The sequence below is a fragment of the Pelodiscus sinensis genome, chromosome 6, assembly GCF_052426305.1.
Source record: "Pelodiscus sinensis isolate ZL-2025 chromosome 6, ASM5242630v1, whole genome shotgun sequence".
NCBI classification, from domain to species: domain Eukaryota; kingdom Metazoa; phylum Chordata; order Testudines; family Trionychidae; genus Pelodiscus; species Pelodiscus sinensis.
In genome coordinates, this window is record NC_143057.1 from 9,759,252 (window position 1) to 9,785,569 (window position 26,318).

A 26,318-nucleotide genomic window follows, 5' to 3' on the forward strand; every position below is an offset into this window, starting at 1 on the left:
AAGTTAATTGCTTTCTGCATCTTTCACATCTTTCTTACTAGAATCCTTGTAAACGTACATTCTTTTTTCTGACCTTGATTGTGCTGCCTGTAGAAGGATGAGATATTTGGGCTGTCAAAGAATTAAATGAGTCACGCGGGTTTTTTTTCTTCTAGGGCTTTTGCACTGCTTTTAGTGAGAAAGCTGGTTAGAGCAAAACCATCTCTGTATACCAGATGTCTCATCAGAAAACATGGGAAATCCCTAACATGATGTGACCAATGCCTCATGGTAGTCATCACTTTCCCTAAGCTGCCATTCCTGCTCCTCGTTGATATGTTCATGAGGCAGAAAGCAAGTTGTATCTTTCTTGCCTGCATGCAAAAACTCAACTATATTGGATGTGTAAATACCTTTCTTTGTGAATTCCCTTGCTAATTAATCCTCCTTCGAAACAAACTGCAGAAACTACTTTTAGCTTCCTTGCAAGATGTCAGTAGAGAATAAAACCCCAAGTCCATGGCAGCTGTTTTTAAATGCTAATGATGATTGCATTTTAACTAAATTTAAGATAATTACTTCCCGAACGTGCTGAGAAATCTGAGCTTGCGATCTTACCGGTTTCTTTGCCAGCATAATAACCATCACAGCTACCATAAACCTACATAGAAAATCCACTTCAGTTTAAAGCCTCTTTTTCTCTCCTCATTTTTCCCCCCTCAGATAAATTACTATTCAACTGGTGTGAGACTGAAAGTGAGAAATTTCAAAGATTAATTTGGAGTCAAGGGCAGAGGGGAAATCTCAACAAAATTGGATGAGTCATGATATTATTTGTGCAAGCATGGGGAAGGGAAGATCAGGAACCAAAATATATGTCCCTTCCAAAAGAAAGGGAGAGGCATTTTTTTATTCCCTGCATACATAACTCAAAAACCAGGACTCAGCTGCAGCTGTCCCTGCTGCAGTGGTTGGGCAGGTGTGAGGGATCGGATGCAGTTAGAAGGCTGCAGCTTGCACTTTTCAATAGTTTGGAGGCCTTTGGTGTTGTGAAGTTATTTCCCCCAGTTCAAAGAATGAGAAAGAAGGATGGTAGCTGTCTATTGACTACTGGCAAATTTTGCCTTTTTAATGGTGACTAGCCATGAGGAAACTGTTCAAAAGAAGGGGGAGGGAGAAATGCTGGCAACGACCCATTTTGTGGATGTAGCTTTTTTTGAAACATTTTTTTCTCCTGTATTAGTGGCCACTGTTTAAAAAAAAAAAAAAAAAAAAACATCATCCTCTACACGGTTAATACAATGGTACCCTGTAAGCACCACCACCCCCATCCTAAATAGTTGGTGACTGTTGCTAGCCACAGCCTTCTTAATGGCGGCTATGGAATGTGTCCCACATGTCAATACTATCCATGGTGTTTCTCCTCTGCCTTTGTTTCACTCCCCTCTGTTTCACAACAAGCCGGCGGGGTGCATGCAGTGCATTTAAATGGTAGGGGAGAGAATTTTCCTGTTTGTGACGCTGTATTGCCCCTTTAAGGAACAGGCTGGCATGCAGTCAGGGAGAACCGGCTCCTAACCTGGAGGAGGGTACTTAGTGAGGGGGAAGTAGAAGACACACAGGCTGCAGTGAGTAGTAGTGGTTTTCTCTCCATTTCTAGAATAGAGGACGGGGAACTTTTTTTGTGCCAGGGGCCACTGAACTGCAAAAATAAATAAATAAATAATCCCTCAGCCTCACCAAAAGAAGTAAAACACGTGGCCTCCAGTTGAGAAGGAGAAAGATACTCCTCACATTCCCCTTGCACGCCAGAGTCTAGGGGGGCCCAGGCTAGTAGACTACGGGGAGCCGGTAAGGGGGCTGGAGCACCAGTGCAGGCGCCACAATGATGGGGGGAGCCCCAAGTCTTGGGGGCCAGATTTAGGCCAGATCCGGCCCATGGTTCCACACCCCTACTCAGGAAGACCAACTTAAACCAAAGGCTTTGTTCCATGGACTTTCATGGAATCCAAAACGGAGTTCAACATCTCAGCCAAGGACTATATGCACCGTTTAATTGCTTCTGCCCTGAAGCCTTGTTAAAAGAGGATATGCTAGTTTGTTAGTGTGTATTAGCATCTTCTTTCCCCTGGGCTATTTCAGCATGCCTCTTGCCACCCCAAGCCGGGGGAATTAGGGAGGGAACACTTACAACACCACGTGGGACTACAAAGATTGTGCACAGGGATTGCCACTGCCTTTCTGTTCTCAAAGAACATGGCCAGCTGTGGGGTTTACAGAACCAAAGAAAAGCACATTACGCCCCCATCCTTCCCCTTTAAAGCCAGTGCTGTTCTGATCACTCCATCTGAAAAGAGATGCATTAGAATTGGAAAAAGTGCAGAGGAGGACAACAACAACGATGAGGCGTATGGAACAGCTTCCACTGGAGGAGAGAGTAAAAAGACTGGGCGTGCTCAGTGTGGAAAAGAGGTAATTATGGGGAGATACGATAGAGATCTATAAAATTATGACTGGTGCGGACAGTAGCTAAGGAAATGTTATTTACCCCTCTACATAACACAAGAACCAGGTGTCACCCAATGAAATGAATAGGCCGCAGGTTTAAAACAAACAGAAGGAAGTATTTCTTCACACAGTGCACCATCAACCTGTGGAACTCTTTGCCAGAGGATGTGGTGAAGGTCAAAAGGAGACCTGGATTAAAAAAAAAACTAGCTTAATGGACCTTTCCATAAATTTATGGCTAACAGCCAAGAAGTTCAGAGGTACAGCTCCATGCTCTGGATGTCCCTAAACTGCTGAACAACAAGGAATGGGTGATTTAATAATTGCTTTGTCCGGTTCATTCCTTCTGAAGGATCAGGTATCAGAAGACAGGACACTGGGCTCAATAGACCATTGATCTGACCCAGTATGGCCGTTCTTATCTCCATATCCCCATAATTGGGGCTTTGCTGTTGATTTCAGTGTGTAGGTTGAAGCCCTAGGGCCACACATCCCTGGAACCAAAGGGACAGCTACTACTACAGGAGTAATTGTTTCAGCTCAGAGTTGGAATGGAGCAGAGGAACCACAGTTAATGTGGGAGCCATGAGAAGAGGTCAACAGAGAGAGCCTGTTCAGAGATGGGACAGGAAGGACCCGTCTTCTGGAATCAAACTCCATTGAGTAGCACAGAGCTTAGGAGCAGACTTGCAAAGGCTAGACAATGAAACCCTTTCAGAACTGGCAACGCGGATCAGACCCAGTGGGACTTGGGACGTAGTCAGTCTTCCTGGCTGTCGTTCACACGTGCAGATCCCTCCTCTGCGGGGATGCCAGCACTGCACTGTCTCCGACGGCATCCCACATTACGTAAGGCAGTTGGGAACCATGAGTCCAGGACTTGACCTCAGAGGAGGGGTTTGCAGTGGTAGGGAAGGGTACTTCTTCCTCCCTGAGGAATGGATACTGTCTACTAGCACCAGATAAGGCCCTGCAGCCATTGAACACAGATGCCTTGTGCAGCTCTGGCTGGCTTTTTACTACAAATTAAGGCAAGGGCAGGATTTGGTTAAGGGCTTATTTACGTTACAGCAGACAGCAGCAGCCGAGACACCATGGTGACCGAAGTCATTCATGTGTTTGCTGGGGAACTGTTACACCTCGCCTCCCGAAAGTACGCTGGTCTCCCGTAACACTGCGACTGGTCAGGGTATGCCAGGATTATCGTCGTCAGTCCTGGTGTTCAGCAGACTAGAATGTGGCTGGCAGCATTCACCCCGATAGAAACTTGGTGTGGACAATCTCCGCCTTAATCTTATTTCTATTCCCTGGTTTTCATGGCGTAACTTCCATGTGGCCTTTAACAATCTGTCCAGTGTTAAGCCAGATGAGGGGAGATGTAGGCTTGAAATGTTGATTCTGAAAGATACCAGAGGTCCCCTGTTGGGATGTGAGTGCTCTCGATGCTTTGGAAATAACTATGTTATATGAGGGCCCATTCCAACTGTTACTTTGAACTTAACTAATTCCAACAGAGTCCTGTTTGTCACAGGAACCCCCAGTCTCCTTAAATAGTTTACTATACAGTATGGATGGCTGCCCGGCCTCCATGGCTCTTCTCAGCAAGGGAGAGCAGATGGGGTCTGAGAGCAATAGGGTGTAACTTGCTTGAGCCCACCCTTGGTGCCCCACCCTCCCACTCTTGTTTGCGCTCCCGTTTCCTAGCCTTTTCAGCAGCACTATTGCGGTGTAAGGCATCGTGGCTTCTAATCACCATCCTGGGACCTGCAGAGGAATCCCAGGCAGTGAAGGGCCCAAGCGCTTGCTCTTTCACCCTCTGGACTTCCTAGTGAGGGAAAATGGGGCAATCCGTTCGTCTGTTGCTCACCTGTGTAGAGATTGGGAAGGGAGGAATAGTTCCCTGGTCTCCCTGGAAAACCAAAAAGGGAAAGGGCTCCCTCTCCCAGGCTCCCATTTCTCCCCAGACTTACGGGGAGGTTTGGATAGAAGAAAGAATCTCAGCTCCTGATGCTCCTTGGCTTGGCACAGGTGTCTTAGGGGGCATCCTCCTGGCACCAAACTTGGCAGGAATGGCAGTTGTGCTGTGATGGCCGAGCACCCTCCTGCAAGGACATCTTCCCCCCCCCCCCCCACGCACACTCCAAAAAATGCATGAGGCTGAAAATGCAGCTGCTCATAAACTGGAAACAGAGAGAGGGGAGTCATTTCTGAGTAACTTTCCTCCACTTCCAAGAATTTGGAGGTCACCATCATCTCCACCCCTGCGGAACTGCGCCATGCAATTGTTTTTCTTCTTGTCAGTGTCCATGTAAAAGACTAACACTGCATCTACACTGCACGATTATTTCGGAATAAGCTATTCCGGAAGAAGTACTCTGAAATAGCTTATTTCGAAATAGCACGTCTACACTACAGGGAAGCCTCAAAATTAGTCCGAGGCAGGCTCCCCTAATGTGGATGTGCTACCTCAGCTTAGAGCCCTCAGAAGCACTGGGGAGTAATTACTTTGAATGGCCTGAGGGAGGGGCTATTTCAAAATAGCAGCACTGGAGCATCCACACATCTGCCATTCCGAAATAGCTATTTCAGGAGCAGCGTCATTCCTTGTGGAATGAGGTTTACCAACACTGAAATAAGCTGCCCATTTTGAAATTATTTCAAAATAACGGGCTAGCTGCATAGACGCTCTGAAATAATGCTGCCGTGTAGACGTACCAAGAAACGTGACTCTAAAGAGAGGGGTTTACAATGTTTGCTCTTTGCCCTTTCTTGGCAGCCTGTAACCCCTCCAAAGGAAGCGTGATGGGGCTTAGGGAACACAACACGTATTCAATGGAAGATATGTCAAAGCTGGAAGACTAGAAATGCAACCAACATGCTGTGATGTGGATAGTGATTTATCATGATTGCTCCTATTCCCCTTGAAGTCAGTGAGGGTTCTGGCATGGAAACCTGAGTTGTCTCCTAACCCTTTAACTTCCAGGCTCCATGTTAACTCATAGGAATCCTGTTCCCAAAGGAGAGAAGCATATCAACTTTGCTTTGCAGCCTTTACACAAGAACTGAACATAGCCAAGCCACGTTGCACGAGCCACACAAGATACCAAGCCACGTTGCACGAGCTGCACAAGATGCCAAGCCACGTCACATGAGCCTAGCTGGCAACCCAGGATGTGGCAGCAAATACCACTGTTCAAGATTGTTATTGGCGGGTCACTAACAGTGCACACTTTCTGGATTTATTGGGTTGCTTTTTTAAAGGAATGGAAAAGCCAGCATATGACCTTGGGCAAATCTCTGTACTTTTTGCCTCAGTTTCCTCATCTATAAAAAGGGAATAATGATACTGCAGTGCGATGTATGTGTAACTGTGCACTTGCCTGGATGGACTCCTCGTGGCATTATAGGAAATGAACTAGGACCCTATTGTGCTAGGTGCTGCACTCACACACACAGATCAAAAAGGACTTTCCCTGTCCCAAGAAATGTACCATACAAGAGACCACAGATGAATGCAGCCAGCACTCTGCAAGGAAACAATGAGACTGCACTGCTCAGCATGGTAGCTAGTGGACACAGCAGACCAGCAGCCAAACTGTTTTCAAGAGTTGTGTAGGCATCGCCGCAATGGAGAGTTTGAAGGAGAAAACGGGTGATTTTGTGGATGCTTATGGAGAGCTCCATGCTCACCTGGGTGGGGAACACCTGGGGATGTTTCTTTTGTCTCATTTGATCAGGTCCCCAAAGCCTGCACCTGGAAGTTTTTTCCAGTAGGAAGAGAGCTTGCTTAGGGGCAGAAGGAACAGCTTTCAGTTAGTGTTTTGTACAGCACTAAGCCTTTGTAAAGGTGACAGGGTGTTTATGCCTGACGGAGAAAACACCAAAGGCCTTGTTGGGAACACTGAGGGCTTTGAGTCATCCTTGCTTCACCACGTGTGCCCAACAGACTTGAACCAGTGTAGAAACGCAGTGGGGAATCAAGCCCTAAACCTTTGGCTTTTAAAACAAACACCATTTTCCACTAGTTCCATCAGAGGATGGGAGTTGCTTTTCTTCTCTTGGACGCCCCTAGCCCTAGTTAGCACATATTGCCATGCTAGAAAGGGAGCACATTCGCTGTTACCTTGGGACGAGTCTGTGACGTCTGTGGAGTTATTCTGGGGCGATCAAGATGAGACTGACCCCAAGGCACAGAAAGTCTCACAACCCGCAGAGGCCCTTTCCCATTTTTAGGCACGTCCCAGTGGGTCTGGGAATGGAGTTTCCAGCCAAATCTCTATTTTTGTCGATTCAAACCATGCGTGTAGCATGTTAGTTATTCACGGGGCTGGGATTTTCCATGTTGGGTCAGAAATGAAACAAGTTCAGCGAGGGGATTTCTGGTAAAAGGTCTCTGCTGGCTTGGCTCAGATTTCACTTCTTTAAAGAAGAAACCCTATTGAGTCTATACAGAGCACCCAATGATTTGCTGTGTGTGCGGCCTCTAGTGGCTGCAGCTTTCATGACTCATTCTGTGAATTGCTTGTGACTAAATAAAAATCCATTCCCAGCCCTTCCAGTTAAGACCCTTTCTTTCTGTGTGTGATTTTGTTTTCAAGAACCTCCATGTGTAGGAGAAAGTTGGTCTGACATTGTTTCTACATTTCCTGTCCTCACTGTCACTGATATTTAGGGGAAAACAGACGAATTCCCCTTTATTTGTTTTGCTTCCTGTAAAAACCAGGCCTCCCTCGTCTCACTGCCCTCAAGATCTTATCTCCATCCTCTTCCCTTTCCTTGCCTGGGATTTGCAGTCATGCTGCTCATCCTTCCAGATGACACAGGCTACAGTGCTTCTTCCAAGCCTGCTGTCACCACCCTTCAGTAAGCCAGAAGGGTCACTGTAGGGTGACATAAGACACAACCTGTTCTCCTTGGAGATCTCCCAGTATCTGCCAACCTGGAGCATGAACGCCTCTGGTCTGCAGCTGAACTGCGAGGGGGAAGATGACACACAGTATGCAGAGCAGTAGCCAGAGAGGGGAGTTAAGTCCTAAGCATTCGGTCAGAGCTGCAGCCCTAATTCATTCTGGCTCCTAGCTTTTCCATCTAACCAATGGACATGGTGTTCACAAACTCTTCCATAACCTGGGCTACATCTTAATAGAGAGTGTATATCACCAATCACCTTCCTCTCCCACTGGCAATCATAGACTAGTTGCATGGAAAAGAAAATGCTAGAAAAAGTATCGAAGGTATTTTTAGCTCTTTTCATGCAATTTAGGTCTAGAAACGAGGAGAAGGAGCCAAACCATGTAACTGAACAGCCCTTCGTGAACCACAAATGCTCCATGGAGCATGTGGAACTCTTAGCACTAGAGGGGAAAAAATAGCGCAGGTTTTTTGAGTGTCTGATTCAGTAATAAAAAATCCAGCTGTTTCCTTAAACGTGCATGTATTTCCTGAACATGGAAGTGAAACATTAGGTGTAGAGGGTGATGTTCAAGCAAATCTCTAGTATATGTTACTTGACAGCTTTGCTAGGTTTTCTGAAATAAGAATTTTGAAATGTTTGCGTAAGTCAGGAGGGAGAAACGGGGGCAGGATTTGAAACTCACTTTGGCCATGTTTGTTTTAATATATTACTTTACCGACTACGTTTCTGAATTTCTCGTGGCTCAGCCCACCCTGGATATATTGCTCCAACTCATTCCTTTTGCAAGCTGCATCTTCAGTTGGAAACTATTTGGGAATCGGCCCATTTAGAAAGGGTTCCCTTCATGTCGTTTCAGGGAAGATAGAGAAGATCAGGCCTCCTCCCTCCCCAACCACAGAAAGTCCCCTCTCCCAGTCTGACCTACTGTCTGAGGAGGCTGCAGGATCCCAGAGGCCCAAGAATTTGATGCAGACTCTTATGGAAGATTATGAAACACACAAAACAAAGAGGCGTGAGAAGATGGATGACAGCAGTGTAAGTACATTCTTCCCTTCCACTCTTCTGTGTGTGTTTCGCTACAGGCAGATTGCTGCAGTAGATAGGAGAAAATCTGGCCTCTTAAAGATCATGTGTTCTGTTCAGAATGGTTCACTGAGTGCCTTAGAGATATTGAAAGAATTCAAAAACAAAACTCTGCAGTGTCAGGGGGAGCAATCAGTCGATCATAGTGGCAATCCTATGATGAGAAACTGTTCCTAGTTGCCCTGTGTGATCAGAGTCACATGTGAATTCACTGCTCACTGAAACCCTGCGATGAGCTATGTGACTGCGGTGTGAACCTAATTGCTCATGTCTGTGCACTACAAGTGTTCACCCAGCACTCATTAGTCTCCCCAAGTCCTATCCCAGCATGCTCTGGGTTCACTGTAAGACCTCGGATGGATTCCTTGGGAATGCTGTCTTGGGTTGCTCCAAGGTGTGGTTAGGAGTTTGTGGAATGGGATCCTGGACTTACAGTGGACAGAATGCTGTTTCCCATTGAGTCTGTTTTGTTCTTTCCTGCAAGCAGAAAGGGGAAATTGACTAAAATTCTGCTCCGAGTTCTTCATATAGGTGCCTGAAGTGCACATTCGTGAACTACTAGCATTGACAATCAGATGTTCCTCGCAGTAGGGGCCTGGGTATGAATTTCACAGATATTGCCAGTCAGACTTCAGATACATATAGTAAGCAAACTGTTCTCTCCTCAATGTACTGAGACTTTAGAGGTACCGCTCCTGGCTGATGCCGTGTGCATGGTATAAACCCTTGTGTGTATACAACTGTTAATAGTTACTGTTGGCTGTTGTTTGCTTTTATTTGCTCTGTGCCAGACTCTTTCCAAACACTTAAGATAGACCATCCCCGTCCAAAGAGTTCATGATCTACAGAAACCACCTTCTGAGCACTTCCACTAGAAGTTCAGCCCTGTTATGACTATCGTCTTTAAAGTTTACTCTGCAAACAGTAACCCACAGAGTATGCTGCCGTTCAACATTCAATCCACAGCATATGAGACCTCAGATTTGTAACAGTGGAATGTAAAAGGCCCTCGCTCCATTTGGGGTTCTGAGTTAATGAAAAGTAGAAGAGTGGGTCTGAAGTCCAGGCAGATGCATTTCTGGCTAGGATCTGAGCCTGCCCCAACTGAAAACAATGACAAAACTGCCACTGATTTCAATGGAACAGGATCAAGTCCTTAAGCAGGTTCACCTGCTCACAGGAACTTCATCTGACACAAAAAACCTTACTAACATGGTTTGTTGCCTTCTCCAGTGAGGATACACTCAAGAATGAGTTACTCTCCAATGTCCTCTGCCTCTTCCAGAAGCAGAGGCTGTCCAGTGTGTGCGAGTGATTGTTTTCATGAGGTGGTACAATGTGTCCAGATGCCCCTGTGTGCAAGTGGCAGTTTTCACGAGGAGGTGTTAAGAATTTCTCCTTGTGTATAGTGCCATTCTGATTCTTGTCGGGTGATGCTATCGAACCTTTCACCCAAGAGGTTTGGGATCTCCTTCTTTTACTTCCTGTGGCTATAAACCAGGAATAACGTCATTTAATTTAGTAAAGCAAAACCAGCAAAAAGGGAGAGGAATATCAGTCCTTATATGGCCTTTATAAATCAGCCTTCTGGCTTTAGATCTTGATATGGGTCAGAAGTTGCTTTGCTAAGGGAGAAGGTCTGATTGCAGTCTCATCACTATCTTTTCCCTGTAGCAGGCAGGTTGACTTACCAGGCTTATGGCTGGAATCCTTTGTTGCAGTCATTCAGTTGTTACTAGCTGTATGTTGTTTATTGTGTGGTATATGTGAATGCCACTGCTTTCATAGGGATGTCTTCTTGCTGAGGGCCAGACTCTATTCAGTTACACCAGGGCATCCCCCCTGTAGTCAGTGGAGTTGCCTAGCTGCCTTTTTGAAAAGAAGTTGGCCAAGATTGTCCATTGGAAAAAATAACCCCAACTATACGTACAGTATGATGGGGGCTAATTTGGCTACGACAAATCAGGAAAGAGATCTTGGAGTTATCGTGGATAGTTCTCTGAAAACTTCCACACAGTGTGCAGCGGCGGTCAAAAAGGCAAATAGGATGTTAGAAATTCTTAAGAAAGGGATAGAAAATAAGACACAGAATATCTTACTGCCCCTGTATAAAACTATGGTACGCCCACATCTTGAATACTGTGTACAGATGTGGTCTCCTCGCCTCAAAAAAGATATTTTGGCCTTGGAAAGGGTTCAGAAAAGGGCAACTAAAATGATCAGGGGTTTGGAATGGGTCCCATATGAAGAGAGGCTAAAGCAACTGGGACTTTTCAGTTTAGAAAAGAGGCGACTGAGGGGGGATATGATAGAGGTCTATAAAATCATGAGTGGTGTGGGGAGGGTGAATAAAGAAAAGTTATTTATTAGTTCCCATAATAGAAGAACTAGAGGACACCAAATGAAATTAATGGGCAGCAGGTTTAAAACTAATAAAAGAAAGTTCTTCTTCACACAGTGAATAGTCAACCTGTGGAACTCCTTGCCACAGGAGGCTGTGAAGGCTAGGACTATAACAGAGTTTAAAGAGAAGCTAGATCATTTCATGGAGGTTAGGTCCATAAAAGGCTATTAGCCAGGGGATAGAAATGGTGTCCCTGGCCTCTGTTTGTCAGAGGCTGGAGAGGGATGGCAGGAGACAAATCACTTGATCATTGTCTTTGGTCCAACCTCTCTGGGGTACCTGGTGCTGGCCACTGTCAGCAGACAGGATACCGGGCTAGATGGACCTTTGGTCTGACCCAGTACGGCCGTTCTTATGTTCTTATGTCCATTTTTTAAACGAACTTCCGTGTCTTATCTGAGAACTTTGGTCCAAATGAAGAGCATTGGGACATAGAAACAGAAATCTGGGTATGCCAGCAGCTCAGTGATGACAAACTTGTTAAAAGCCTCTGTTTAATTAGAATTTTTACTGCCATCCAATTAGCATCATTTAGCACCTGAGCGTCAACTGGGATAAACTGGCAAGCTCCATTGAAGTTAAAGGAGCTACACTGATTGACTCTCACTGAAAGTGTGGCCCAAGTTTATTTTCGTTCTCGTGTTCTGGAAGCTCATTTTAGAGCCCAGCTTTTTAAAACATTTGTTTGTTCCCCTTTCTGCTTGTCTAAAATCTTCTCACAGGGCTGTGTTTGAAAGACCAGTGTGAGCCTCCACTAAACAGCTGGAATGTTTTCTTTCTCCTCTCTATTTTCCTTTTCCCTTATGTAAACTACTCCTGAAGAAGGGGCAGGGGTGTGGGCTACGAAATTTCAAGATAAAGATGTAGCTTCGCCAGGCTAAGCCTTAGAGCCAATATTTTATGTGCCATGCTAAGTAATAATTATTTAAACACCCACTAGTTCTGATTTGTCAGCAGATGCCTTTAAAATTGCAGTTTCAGGCAAAAGAGAGTAATCTCAGGATCTAATTATATACAAAAGCAAATCACTGAACCATTGTCAAGTGTCTACAGTATACTGAAAAAAGTGTAATTAACGGGCAAACAAGAAGCTGCCATTTTGAAAATTGAATCATGCAGAGCAGGTCTCTGGCTCAGCTCACCATTTGAATGCAAGGGAAATAAGAGACTTTCTAAATTGTTGGAAGATCAGTTCTGTTAAGTTAAATTCTCCTTTCTGCTGGGTTATACAAAATGAAGCAAAGCTGAATAGAGTCCTACAAACTCTAACATGTGAATAGCTCCTTCCCCCAACCTCCCGGAGTTAGATGGAACTGTTCGTGTGCTTAAAATTAACCACATGTGTAAGTCCTGCAACACATAATAAATAGCAGCAAAGTCAGTGTATGCAAGATCAGGGCCTCAGATGCTACTTGCTCAAGTGGCACAAGATGGCTCCTTGTGTTGCTCTAATTTCAGCATGCTGTGCTCAACATGGCAGCTCCTGTAGGTGTTGTCAGCTTTGGTTTTTCAGGTCAGAGCAGGCTGCTTTGACAATGGTCAAATCCAGTGTATTTGCCATTTGAAAGACTTCACTGCATCGGGAGAGAAAACATTTCTTGCTTTTGCTAGTTGTGTCTTTGGAAGAAGAAGCCACTGGGTAGGAGATGATGGTAAGAAGATGGTTAGCTGCCAGACTGAAATAGTTTGACCAATAAGAGTAAACTTGATGGCAATTGTCTAAGCATCTTCATTTAAAAACAAATCGAAAAACTAACCTTTTACACAGGTCCATACAGCTTTAAGTCCTGTTCCCAGGGGGGGTGTTTTTGTTTCTTTTTGTTTCCAAATTCAACATGTCTGTACTAATGCTGGTCTTTTCCTTTCCACCAGTATACCTGTAAATTACTGTCTAACAAGGTTACTTCAGAGGTACTTTTCAACTGCTTATCTTTGCTTTCTCTTGCATGGTCATTCCAAATGCATGTGGCTGCAGTTTGCATTTCCATGCTGAGTATTAATGCTGTTTCATATCAAAATAGTGGTGAGGTTGTGTATGGGGGATATTCCCTCTTATCCATTAACACTCCCCCACCCGCATATCCTTGGATTCCAGTGACAATTTTTGGAATGGTGAATATTGTGATTAGAGGGAAGGCTCCAAACCAAAACCCAGAATGGGAACTTTCCTCAGCGGTGAGGGAGTTAGCATCCGAATTCAGGTCTGGCCGCCTCAGATGGGCAAACCTAAAACCTCAGACCTTCTATAATGGGCAAACCTAAAGCCTCAGAGCCAAATATCCCCAACCTTTGAGGAATTATGGACCCAGATCCAAATGTTGTGAGACTTGCTCATCTCTGGTGATAGTGTCTTCAGTACAGTTTGTACAGAGGATAAGCATGCTGAGCTTTCTTCTTTGACAGCATGGCTTCAAATCCCAGTTCCTAGGCACACATGAGTTTAGTGGCTTCTGCTGTGGCCCCATCCATGTACCTCTCTGGGGGAGTTTGTTCCACATCTCAATATGACCATTACCGGCATGCCAGTGTGCACTACGGAGAATGCAGGGACTCAAGGCTGCAAAAGTAGCAACACTTAAAGTCAGGGTTGATGTGAAGGGGCAGAGCATCAGGGGATGCTTCCAAAGCTGGGTTCTGACAGGGCTGGTTTACGCTGCAAGCGTACATCGGCATAACTACTTTTATCACAGATGGGAGCATTCCACACCCCCAAGAGACATAACTATGCCTGTCTAACCAGTGGGGTAGATGACACAGAGGACTCCCTGCACATACTCGGTCATCTCCTCCTTTTGGGTGTTATTTATGAATGGCCAAGGTAATGTCAATGTATATGATACCTGTCAGAGGTAGTTGATTTTAGATTCCTCATTTGTTGGCTTCAGGTGGAGATGTCTGTGCCTCCCAGGTGGAATGGGTAGTGTTCTGATAACGGCTGAGGGTATAAGTGGGAAAGCTGTAAGAGTTGAAAATTGTTATAGACTAAGGTGAAAATCTACCAGTGCAATCCCTGTCATTAAATCTCAGTCTTGTGTAGTAGCTTTCAATGCTGGCATTTTTTTCATGGATTCTCACCTTGATTTGGGAGTCCCTGACAACACAACTGTGATCAGCATTCATGTTGGAGTCCTGTAACATTACTGAGCTGTGAGTATTCCCCAGAGTCTGCTGTGGTTTACCTCCTGGATTGTCCATTAAAAGCACTGCTTTTTGGTGTTCCACTTTTTAAAAGGACAGCCAATAACTGCATGTTTGCACACACATGTGCATGCACACATTTACAGTATGGTTATCCTGAAAGCTTCCAGTTTGTCTTGGATGACTAACATAACATCATTGGCTATGATTCTTAGTGTTCCTTCTACCTAGTTATACCATAAGGAATACTCTGGCCATGTTTAGTTACAGAGGCAACTGAAAAGCTTATGAAGGTGACCACTGTAAACTTACCAAACACAAAATAGAAAGACAGATTAGTTTTGATTGCTGTTGACACTGACCACATTCCAACACGCTGCACAGCACCAATAACACATGCTTCTGTTAGGGTTTCCAGATGTAAGTTCAGCTCCCATTGAGCCCTGTGGAAGCCCAGCATGTGCATATACTCTAAAAGCAGGATTTAGCACTTACTAAATTATCTTCATACTGTGGGAAAAGAGTTGTCTTTGTCGGTGCTGCTAGTTGTGTGCCAGCCGATACTTAAGTATTTGCTTTTCTGTCATTGGACAGCCATACTCAGTTTCTTAAGAGTAGCCAACCTGCATTTGCTAGCAGTTTTGTGTGCGCAATTCATATATGCAAAGGTTTTTTATGCATTATCTCTTGTACACACAACTTTCACACTTAGAACTCTATTGGAACTCAGTTTTGTCTCTTAAATCATATCTATCGTAGGATGGGAAGGGATCTGAAGAGGTCATCTAGTCTAGTCCCACGTACTCATGCCAGACCTAAGAGTTGTTTACACAATGTATGATGAGCACAAATACCACTTTTTCAAGCATTTTCACGGAAAGAGTTGTGCATGCACAAACAAAGATCATGGTTAGAGAATTTAGCTCAAAGTATCCTCAATATTTATCAGCAATAAGTCTTCAAACAAATGGAGGCCAACTGTTAGCTTTTCACATCACTTACCCTATAAAACTTAAAGAATTTCCAAGAATGCAGCAGGTTCTAACCACTGTACCACGGAGAGGAAGTAAGCTTTAACTTTGTTTTGTAGTTTACAAACACTTCATGCTTATGGAATTGCTCTTGTTTGCAAAAGCATTCTTGAATACACTTGCGCAAATATTGGAGGCTGGATTACAGATAAAAGTCCCAGTCAATTGCAAGTCAGCTTAGACAACATGTATAAAATTCTGTCCTAATATTAGTCTCTGGCTGCTTCATGACAATGTGACTGCCACAGTACTGAGTAACAACGGATCCCAAAGCGACCCCTTTGAGATCAAAACAGGAGTCAAACAAGGCTGCTCCATTGCCCCAGTGCTGTTCTGCATCTTCCTTGCCATGACCCTCCATCTCATTGACGGCAAGCTTCCAGATGGCGTGAAGATAGTCTATAGAACAAATGGGAAGCTTTTCAACCTCAGGAGACTGAAGGCCAAAAGCAAGACCTCCATGACTTCGATCATCGAGCTCCAGTACGCGAATGACAAATATGGTCACTGCTCTTTTCCCCATAGCTCTTCAGACCATCTTAAGTGCCTTCACTGAAAGATATGAGAATCTCGGCCTCACACTGAACATCAAAAAGACCGAGGTGCTCCATCAGTCCTCGCCAATGGGACAATCTCATGTACCATTTATTAAAGTTAATGGAGATCTTCTGGAAAACGTGGAGCATTTCCCATACCTTGTAAGTCATCTCTCCACCGAAGTCGACGTTGACGCAGAAATCCAGCATCACCTGAGCTGCGCAAACTCTGCTTTTGCCCACCTGAGACAAAGGGTCTTTGAGAACTCTGCACAGTGGTTGTTCCAACACTGCTGTATGCATGTGAAACCTGGACAACATATAAGTGTCACCTGAAGGCACTTGAACAATATCATCAACGCTGCTTCAGGAGAATCCTAAATATCCCTTGGGAGGACAGACGCACGAACACTAGCGTCCTGGAAGAGTCGAACATGACCAGCATTGAAGCTATCATCATCATCTACCAACAATTTCACTGGACTGGTCACATGGTCTGGTTGCCTGATCAGCGCCTCCCAAAACAGACTCTTCCGAGCTCAAGGAAGGACGGAGGAGCATTGGGGGCCAGAGGAAGTGATTTAAGGACATGTTGAAGACAAAAATGAAAGTGTGAGGCATCGGTATCGACACTTGGGAGAACCTTGCCTAGGATCGTTCCCAGTGGAGAGCGGTAATCCATGAGGGGGTGGTGCAATTTGGGAGGTCCTGTGCAGACGAGGAGAGGCAGAGAAGGAAAAAAGGTCCTGTGCAGACGAGGAGAGTCAGAGAAGGAAAAAAGAGCGGCAAATCTTTGAAATCTTTTTAATTTTTTTAATTCTGTCAGGCTTAGGTCAGCAACATTAAAGAGAGATTAAGCTTCCCATCAATATTAACTCAGTTTCGTTTAGTAACAGGTTCTAGAGTGAGGTACTCTGGTAGTGAACTCTGTGCCTGCTGGCCTCCTTTATCTTCTGGCAGTGAGCGCGCAAGCACTGAGCATCGATTGAAGATGGGGGAAATGGGATAATTCACCAATAGATTTGTTTTTCTCTGTCCTCCACAGGGAGTAGGTGGCTAAAACTTGCAGCTGGCCATAGGGACGGCTTCTGCCAATTTATTTTTATTTTTTTTGTCCTGTTAACTGTACGCTTTAAAATAAACTTTGTTACTAAAATAATGTAACTCTTAACAAGATCTCAGTGCTGGAACCCTAACATACATCTAGTAAGAGAGGTGAAGAACAATTTTCACAGTTCTAAATCATTCCAGATAATTAACGTATATTTATCCTTCCAACATTATTTCAGCGATCTGAAATCTCTTGTTTAATGTCAAATTAGTTTTTTTCCAAAGAGAGCATATTTTTGTATATCTGTTGGCTGTTTTCATTAGCACTCTTTCCACGACGAGGTAGCCTTGTCAATTATTCAATCGAAGCCTGAGAGAACCAACTAGCCTAGTTCATGGTATTAACTTTGTGGAGCCTATGTGCCAATTTTCAGGCCAATTCTACACAAGTGACAAAAGTCCAAAGAGCAGTAGCAACAAAAGAGATGCCTATTCCCAATTCTGATTTTCTACATGGTGCATTTTTCAGCAGGTATGGGGAGGCTATGCCATCCCTAAACCAAGCCCTGGCCCTACCCATACTCTTCCCTATCCCCCAAGTCAGCATCCAAGCTGTCAGGAAGGGGAGCTCAGCTCTGCTGGCAGCCAGCAAACTGAGGCAAGCGGTGGCTGAGCACTAGCATGGTTGGTGTGTGTGGTGGGGCGGGGGGGAGCAACTCAGGGCTCCAACGGAAGGGGCAGGAGTTAGGCATCTAACTTCTGTAGGGATAATTCTGCTGTCAGCTCCATTTATACAGCCCCGTGCCTTCAAAGGACTTGTAGGGGTGTAGCTGAGAACAGGAGGCAAAAATCCAGTGCCTTGATTAGCACCTTACTCCATGAATAGCCCTGTTGACTTCAGTCCACTTGCTGGACACTTCAGCATAGCAGGGTTGCCACCCAAAGCCACATAAATGCAGCACAAGGCACACAGCTCCTGACTCCAAATTAGAGGCTTTGACTAGCTGTGCTAAATGAGAATCTCTATGGTTTATCAGGAGGACCCAGGCCTGTGTTTAGAGCTCTGACCAGATTCCAATGGCTCTTCAATAGTAAGTAGCCTATTTACTTCCCTGCACTGCTGGATGCTTATCCAGACAGCAGAAGTTGCCGGGGGAATTCTATAGCTACTCAGTTGAAATAGGTGGTTTGGACTGTGGCCCAGAACGAAGTGCATTATAAGCAATTCAAAAAAAAAAAAAAAAGACCTGGTTCAGCCTCTTGAGCAGATTCCCTGGATATTGGACACAGGACTAGTTTGGAGTCCATTTTGCTGTCCCTGGCGCACAGAGCATGCTGAATGGAGGATCTGATGGTGTATGTATGAGATTTCCTCTTATTCCCCAAGTGGGAGGTTCTGCCATGTGCTGGTGGCCAAGATCAGGCCAGTGAGTTGCATCAGTCCCTCTTCAGGCATGTGGTGTGTGATTTTATTTATTTTTTTAACCCAGTGGACTCTGTGTTCTTCCGTGCATGCATTCCATCGATTGTTGCTTCAAGCCAAACACCACAGCAAGCGTGAAGGATTATGGTCTCTACAGGTAGTGACTTAGAACTGAAATAGTACAGCTGTGACCTTACGGGCGATGTGGCATAACCCTTGCTCACACGTAATGACATAGACAGCTGCAGTTATGCGGCTCGTGTGAGGACTGCACCACTTAGTGCTATGTGTGCAAGTAATTGTGACCGAGAAAAAAGGGGCAATAGACAGGAATGGAAGACAGCAAGCAAATTAAGTGATTTTTTTTTCTTTTCCAGGTCCTTGAGGCTACCAGGGTGAACCGCAGGAAGAGCGCCCTGGCGCTGCGCTGGGAAGCTGGAATTTATGCCAACCGAGAAGAGAGTGAATAATCCCCTTGCAATAAAACGGGTGTTTTGGGACCGAGAAACCAAAAATTAAATAAAGCAGCATCATTTAATCTGATATTTATTAAAGATACAACAAACTCTCAGATTCACAGAGACAGGATTGCTCCATCTCCAGGCACCATTAGGGAAAGAGAAAAACCCATACACACACCCCAAAAAAAGACTGAGAGGATGGTCAAGGAAGCGTGTCATCGCCATTGGCAGAAGCAGGCCTATTGCAGCAGGTCAGCATGGGAGGCTGAAGGAGTGGGCAAAAACTTAACAGGGCAAATGTACGTGCTTCCTCCTCACTGAACTTCAGCCTTGCTTCATATCAGCGAGAGTTTGGCCCAAAGTAGCCTGGTTTGTCGCCTGGCTTCCTTTGGACTTGCCTGCTGCTTCTCCATCATCCGTCCTGCTGCATTAAGAGTATTGATGTTACTTTGGTTTATTCTAGATAGCCATAAAATGCAATGATTTTATTTTTTGCTGTTGGGGGTGTGGTTTGGAGAGTATTTCCCCCCTTTCTCTTAATTTACCATTTAAAAATTGGAGGCGGTTATTGCAAATGTACAATCTGTGTTTTGCAATCAGAATACTTAACAAAGTATCCCATTCTGTAACAACAAAGTATCCCATTCTGTAACACAGTCTATCAGCCTAGGAGAGTGCTGGATGGATGGGAATGCCAAGCCAAACAGATAACCTTAGCTTTAGGGTCCTGTATACTTGCAATACGAACTGGTCTCCAGTTTCTCAGTGCATATTTGCATAGCTGTGTTTCTAAATATACAATCTGTATTTAGCAAGAAATTACTATTTTTATGATGGGTGTGGGCAGAGGCGTATGTGCAAAATGAATAAAGATCGAACAATCAGAGTCAGAAAGGAAAGGGGGAACACACACACATAAATGTCATTTATTTTTTACTGAGGCAATAATTGAATCAAGCCAGACGCTGGCACAAACAGAGGTATGAAACAAAGGAAAAAAGTTGTGTCTTGAACTATATTTATACAATATAAAAGGCTTTGGAGTTAATATAGAGTGTGCAGGTTTCCAGAAAATAAAGTTCAAGAAGGTGTGTGAGAGAGAGAGAGAGAGAGGGGGGGGGGGAAGGATTATTTTTGCTGTTCAACCAGTGTTTTCAGAGCTAAAAGCAAAAGAAAACCTTTAGTTCATGCATAGGCTTGGAATCTGTGACAGAGGGTGTTGTGTGTCCGGGCGCATGCGTGTGTGAGAGGGTTGAATCGTAGAATGAACAAGAGCTATGGGTGTACAGATTTATTTTCTCCAAAGCTGTTTGCCAGCTATAGGGGTGAGTGAGAATTTCTTTTTTATGAAAAGGGATATAAAAAAGGCACTGAGCTGATGCAGTATTTGTAATATTAAAATTTGACCCGACTGGTATTTGCATGAATCACAATTGCTAAGTATTGAGCATTTTTGTAATCTGACATTTAGAAAAGAAACGTGGTATTTATTCTTGTGCTTTGTATTCATATATAGTATAGAGGCTGCCAGATTTACTCTTTCTTTTCATGCAAAGCAATACAATATGAATTTTACAACTAGGAACCATAATTTCTGGACTAGAAATTATCATGTTTAGGAGACATATACATGTATGTATTGTTTTTATAAACCTCAAATTATTTTAACTTTTTAAAATCAGCCAAGAGACTGATTCTCCCCCCTGTATCCTCTTCCGTTTTCATACTGCTCTGTGACCTGACATAGGTACGTCTACACTGCACACTTATTTTGAAATAAGCTCTTCCAGAACAGTTATTTCAAAATAGCACATCTATACTGCAGGGAAGCCTCAAAATTAGTCCGAGGCAGGCTCCCCTAATGTAGACATGCTATCTCAATTTAGAGCCCCAGGCAGCACTGGGGAAGAACAACTTAGAATGGCACTGGTGAGGGGCTATTTCAAAATAGCAGCAGTGGAGCATCTACACACGCCTTATTTCGAAATAGCTATTTCGGAATAGGTGTTATTCCTCTTAGAATGAGGCTTACAGATTTCAAAATAAGCTGTCTGTTATTTCGAAATTATTTCAAAATAAGGGAATGACTGAGTAGACGCTCGCATTATTTCGAAATAACACTATCTCGAAATAATGGTGCAGTGTAGATGCACCCTTAGTGTTTTATTCTGAGGCTCACCTAAAATGCCTTTAGATACTATGAACATTACTCTGGTGCTTTTATTAGGCAAACACAGAGCTTTCAACCAAAAGATTTTGTTTCCTTCCAGCCTGTGGTTTGACACACACAAAATATGTCTCACATGTTCCTTTACACTGTCAAATATTTTGTAACCTATGTTGAGGGATTGTAGCACAAGTTGGCAATAAGCATTAATTAAACTTGTTCTATGAATTGCCTCTAAACAGAAGAAAGTCCTTTTGAATTGGGCAGTTGTGTTGTACTGATGTCTTTAAAGTGAGTCATATGCATTCATATTGGAGTCTATAGATATACAACTAGACTAGCAGTTTGGAAATGCAAATATATTCAGTTCTGACCCGGTTCCATAAAGACCCATTAATGTTTCCAGTAGATTGTAAGAAGTATAATTCCACAGGCTCAGTAGTCTGTTGTCCAGCTGATGGGCAGTATCCCATGTAGTAACACTTACAGGAGTTACATCCCTGTACTGAGAGGGGGTTTGGCTCCTTCTTGGTTTGAGAAGAGCCTAGATGAGCCACGGAAAGGGTTTCTCTTAGCAATAGTAGGTGGTATCAAGCTGTATGTCATAAGTGGCTCATTACTGCAAAATGGTCTTACATCAAGGCATGTACATTTCAACTTCTTGCCGCAGTGGTTGAATTCTTACAGCTTTTGCTCCCTTTGAATTGAGTGTGCTTGTCCCATTGCATGGTTGCAGTTACCTAGGACTGAGGGCGTTGTCAGGAGTTCCTGGTTCTTTCACCTTTGAAGAAATACGCATTTTTTCCCTTGAGGGGTTTTTTTGTAAGTAAAAATAAAAAAAAGTAATAAAACATTGGATGTCACTTCTTCAGCATTATATGGCTTGTCACGGGGCATCTTCTGCTTTGCGTGCTCCTTCCCTCCAACTCCTGCTGTGAAAATAAAGTCTCCTATAAAGAAAGCCTGATTTTGCCATTTTGGAATCAATCCTTTATGCTGGAATGGGATCTAAGCAGCATTTTCAAACACCCTGCAATTAAATAATGTTTGCATGCCCCAGGCCAGTAGAGCTAACCCATCTCCCGCCCAACAGTTTCTCTTCCAGAAATTATGGAAGCAAATATCATTGTTATCAGCAGCACATGGCTCAGTGCTGTGATAACTTAAATGCTGTGCATTTTACTTGCCTTTTCTTTATTTCAGTTGCATGCTACCAACCGCAGATGTCTATAAATACAGGCAGGCATACATTATAAACAATAAATCAAATGCAGCAAAGAAACACTACTGCCGAATTGACTTGGTCAATAAACCTTTCTGTGATAAAGGCTGGTTTTAGTGGAAGTATGTAATGAAAAAGCGTTAATCCCTAGAATTGTAACTCTAGTTTTTTGGTTACAAATACAGGTTTCCTGAATTATTATTGTTTCAAAAAGCTGCTAGTTTTGGTTTCATCTTCCTCTTGATCCAGATGATGTGAAGGTAAAAACAATAACAGTGATTTGTTTCACAACCAAAAGGTGGCACCGTTGTCATCTTTTATCAAACCAGTGAGACCATCCCTGGTTTTCTGTACATATTAACCACTTAGATGTTGTTATCCTGCTTCTGTGACTGAGGCATACAATGCAAGTATATTATTTTCTCATTAAAACAGAAACCTGTGTTGAGTTTCCATAGCCATGGCTGTTCCTTGAAAATGTTTGCAGTGCCCCGAAACAGGGTTGGCTGCTGCTAATCCCAAATGGGATTGGCTGGTAAAATTGGAAGCAGGTACCATCGGGAGGAGAAATATGCTCTCACCCCATCCGTGTGAACAGCTGCTAAAAGATGTGCTGCATCAGTGCCCAAATATTGTACCAGCTGTTCTTTTCATTTTCAGCCTCAGTCTGTTGCTATTTTTTTTTTTCATCTGAGAGGAAAGTCTTGTCTTATATGACTGGAGAATAACTAATGTCATACCTGTATTTAAGAAAGGGGGAAGAGAAGTGATTCCATCAATGATTCAGTTGAGGAAAGAATAATTAAATTCATAGGAGTAAATAGTAAGGGAAATGTAATTGAATATGGATTTACCAAAGGTAAATCATGTCAAACTCATCTGATTTTTTTTTTAAAGCTGAGGGAAGTGCAGGAGATCTCAGTATAGCAAGTGACACAGAATCACATGAGAAATTATTAGTTACGTTAGGGCAGATGAGGATACATAGCATTGTTATGGGATAAGAAATTGACTATAGGGGAAAAGGTAGTAGGTTGTGATGAAAGGTGAATTATTGGATTGGAGTGAGGTTACTAGTGGCTCCTCAAGGATTGATCTTCAGATCCATTTTACTGAATATGTTTATTAATGATCTTCCCACAAAAAGTAGGAGCATGCTAATGAAATTGACTGACGATACCAAGTCGGGAGGCATCGTCAATACAGAGGAAGACTGGATTATTATACATGAAGATCTGGATGACCTTGAAGAATGGAGTGACAGAAATGGGGATGATTTGATAGTACAGAGTTCAATGCCATCCATGCCTTCTGAGCCTGAGCCAGCAATTGATACACCCATGAAAAAGGCAAGTGCAATCCTAGGATGTGTCATTTCCACCAGAGATACTGGAGAATTAATGCCATTGTATAAGGCATTAGTAAGATCCCATCTGGTATACTGGGTACAGTTCTGGTCATTTATATTCAAGAAATCAAGAAAGATTAATTTAAGCTGGAACAGGTGCAAGGAAGAGCTAATAGAATGATCAGGGGACTGGAGGATCTGTTTTAGGAGAGTGACCGGAAAGGTCTGGCTTGTTTAGCATATCAAAAAGAAGGCTGAGAGGGGATATGATTGCTTTCTATAAAATGCAGCCAGTGACTAAATACTGGGAGGGTGACCAGCTATTTAAGCTAAAAGACAATGTTGGCATAAGAATAAATGGATATAGGCTGGCCATGAACAAATTCAGTTCATTCTGGCTAAAATATCAATGGCTGAGCTTTTCCCTTAGAGCTTGACTATATCTACAGATACCAGGCCACTTAATTATTCTCTTCTCAAGGTAAACGCCCAATACAGGACAGTAGAACCCTTGGGAATGGACTCTGAAATGTCTGGACACTGATCAGAACATTATGGTGGTTCTTTCTAAAGTTTACAACTGAACATTGACTTAATGCAGCGTTGGAACTTTACCCTGCAGGAGAAAAATGCTGTTTTCTCATTTTTTTTTGGTTTATGTTTAACACGGGGGGGGGGGGGGGTAGGGTTACTGTTGTGTTTTGGGAGGCTGGAAGGTTGGTCTCTGTTACTGCCTGATTGTGGGCTTCCACCTCAAAACAAAGGTGCGTGGTTAGCAATGTTGGTATTCATAACAATGAAGCTCTACTGTACTGTGAACCAGAGTCTTAGACCCGGGGTAAGCTATGCAACTCCAGCAATGTAAAAACTTAAGTTGAGGTTGGTACCGTCTTCACAGAGAAAGGCAGACAGGAGCAAACACTCCCGTTAGCTTCCCTTACTCTCAGGAGGAGGAGTGCCAGATGCCAGCGAGGGCTACCCTCAGCATTCGATTTAGCAGGTCTTAACTAGACCTGTTAAATCGAACACCAGAAGATGGATCTCCGGCACTGCAAGTTCCTCAGCTGAGGAGAGGTCAATATCGAGCATGGATTTCCTGACACATATTAATCAAGTAACAGGATATTAAAAGGCACTGGTTCATTTTACGCTTAGTGCTAATAGGTGTAGTTACTCAGGCTAAAACAGGACAATGCTGTCACCTTGTAACTACATAAGAAACACTTCCCTACCCTTCCTCTTCCCCTCATTGCACCACACTGAAGAAGACCAGATCATGGATGGCAAATACGCTGTTCATAACCCACAGCATCTTTGAATTTTAGGACATTTAAAAATGGGAAATGGCCCGTTTGAAGGCTGCAAGGGGAATAGGGTTCGGTACTAGTTGAAATAACATCACAGCACCATGTCTCAGAGGGGTAGCTGGGTTAGTCTGTATCTGCAAAAACTGTGAGGTCCTGTGGCACTTTAAAGACTAACATTGATTTGGGCACAAGGTTTACCCATGAAAGCTTATGCCCTAATCTGTCAGTTTTTAATGCCACTGGACTCCTTGTTATTACAGGATCCGTTGGGTCCACTGGTTCAGGGTGTTGTGCAACAAAATTGGTTACCACCAACCGTTCATGTGTAGGCTAGCACTGCTAAAATCACTGTCGTCCAAAGCTGCCAAAACACCCGTCCAATTTAAATTCACTCAGCCTTAGAGCACCCTGACAAGTAGCAAGGGAATCTCTGATACACCAGGGTAGAATCCACACCAAGGGCCTGTATCCGGTGGGAGGGTGAGAGATCCTGTTGCTCACAAGATCCAGTATAAGGACCCAGATCTGTATCTTTCGCCACAATACACTCGTTCAGAGCCCTTTCAAGTCCACACCAGTGGCTCAATGTTGCTGTCATGTCATCACTTGGATGTAGCATTTGGGAAAGCACATGGCTAGGCCAAGAAGCTGCCTGTGAAATCAGTTCACTACCCCTATCACTTTTCTTCCTGCGGTTGGGTATAGATCGATTAACGCACTGGAACTTTGTGCCTCTTTAGAACTGCCCATGTCAGTCATTACAGTATATGAAGAACGTTAGTGGCCAAGCAGAGTCTCAAGATGTGCAAGATGTTCTGGCTTTGCAGTCCCCAGAGAACGTTCCTGATTGCTTGGGGGCTCGGCAGAGGTAGGTGCACAATATCTTGAGGGTAGCGGTGTTGTCTTGAGGGTGGCGGCTTTGTCTTGCGTCTGCTCTGGACCTCGGCCCACATAGACAACAGTGACCATGACCCTGATTTGGTCCCTTTGATCCTGTAGTTACTTTGCTAACTGAATGAGACCTGAACGAGTCCAGCCCCGGGATCCAATGCAGCACAAGCTCAGTTCTATTGGAGATGACATTTTTCTGTTTCCTCCACTATTTGCAGCCACCAACTTCCTATTTAGCTAGGACTTGACAGCCCCTCTGTGATCCTTGTCTCATCCTGGACCACGGGTAGCAGAATCTCTTTGCAGAAGGGCCTAATAGATGTGCTAAAGGTGGAAGAACCATCACTCGCGTTAATGGAAGGTGTAGGCCGTAAGCCACAAATTTGTGGAGTCGAACTGCAGCAATAATTCCAGTGTGTTCAGCCCAGCTCCGATTTGCGCTCAGTCTAGAACCTATGGCTCAGTGGGATTTCTCAAGGTATGAATTAATGTTGTCGTGTACATACAGAGCTCACGAAAGAGGCGTGATTGTCAGCCCTGGAGGCTGAAGGTTCGAGACTGTTGCCAACTGCAACTTCTGAATATCAATTGGAAAAATCGTGAGCTGTTTTTAAAAATTCGATTCTGTCTTCGTTTGTCTTTTGAACGTTCCCTAGTTGCCCCCAGTCAGTGTGTGGGATATTGCCCACTGTCTCAGTCGTACAGTGAGTGAGCGTGCTGGTTTTGGCCCCAGCTGCACAAGAACTTGCTAGAAAGCCTTAATGAGCCCTAATTACATAAATCTGTATAAACTTTGCTGAACCGTCAGCAGGGCTCCTACCTTCCCAGAGCCCCCAAATCCCAGTTAATGGATTC

General features: G+C 44.0%; 1 protein-coding gene across 15 annotated transcripts in view; it reads left to right on the forward strand.

Annotated features, from left to right (window-relative positions):
* PALM2AKAP2 (PALM2 and AKAP2 fusion) overlaps window positions 1-20,018 on the forward strand; it is a 360,502-nt gene extending 340,484 nt beyond the window's left edge. For 12 of the 15 annotated variants that reach the window (XM_075931391.2, XM_075931395.2, XM_075931393.2 and 9 more), the window contains 3 exons: window positions 8,259-8,437; window positions 12,762-12,800; window positions 18,445-20,018. In XM_075931391.2, coding sequence (XP_075787506.2) covers window positions 8,259-8,437; window positions 12,762-12,800; window positions 18,445-18,537 — 311 coding nt within the window. In that variant the 3' untranslated portion in view covers window positions 18,538-20,018. The remainder of the gene's footprint in view (window positions 1-8,258; window positions 8,438-12,761; window positions 12,801-18,444) is intronic. The other 3 variants (XM_075931392.2, XM_075931398.2, XM_075931394.2) reach the window with 2 other exon arrangements.
* The last annotated feature ends 6,300 nt before the right edge of the window (window positions 20,019-26,318 follow it).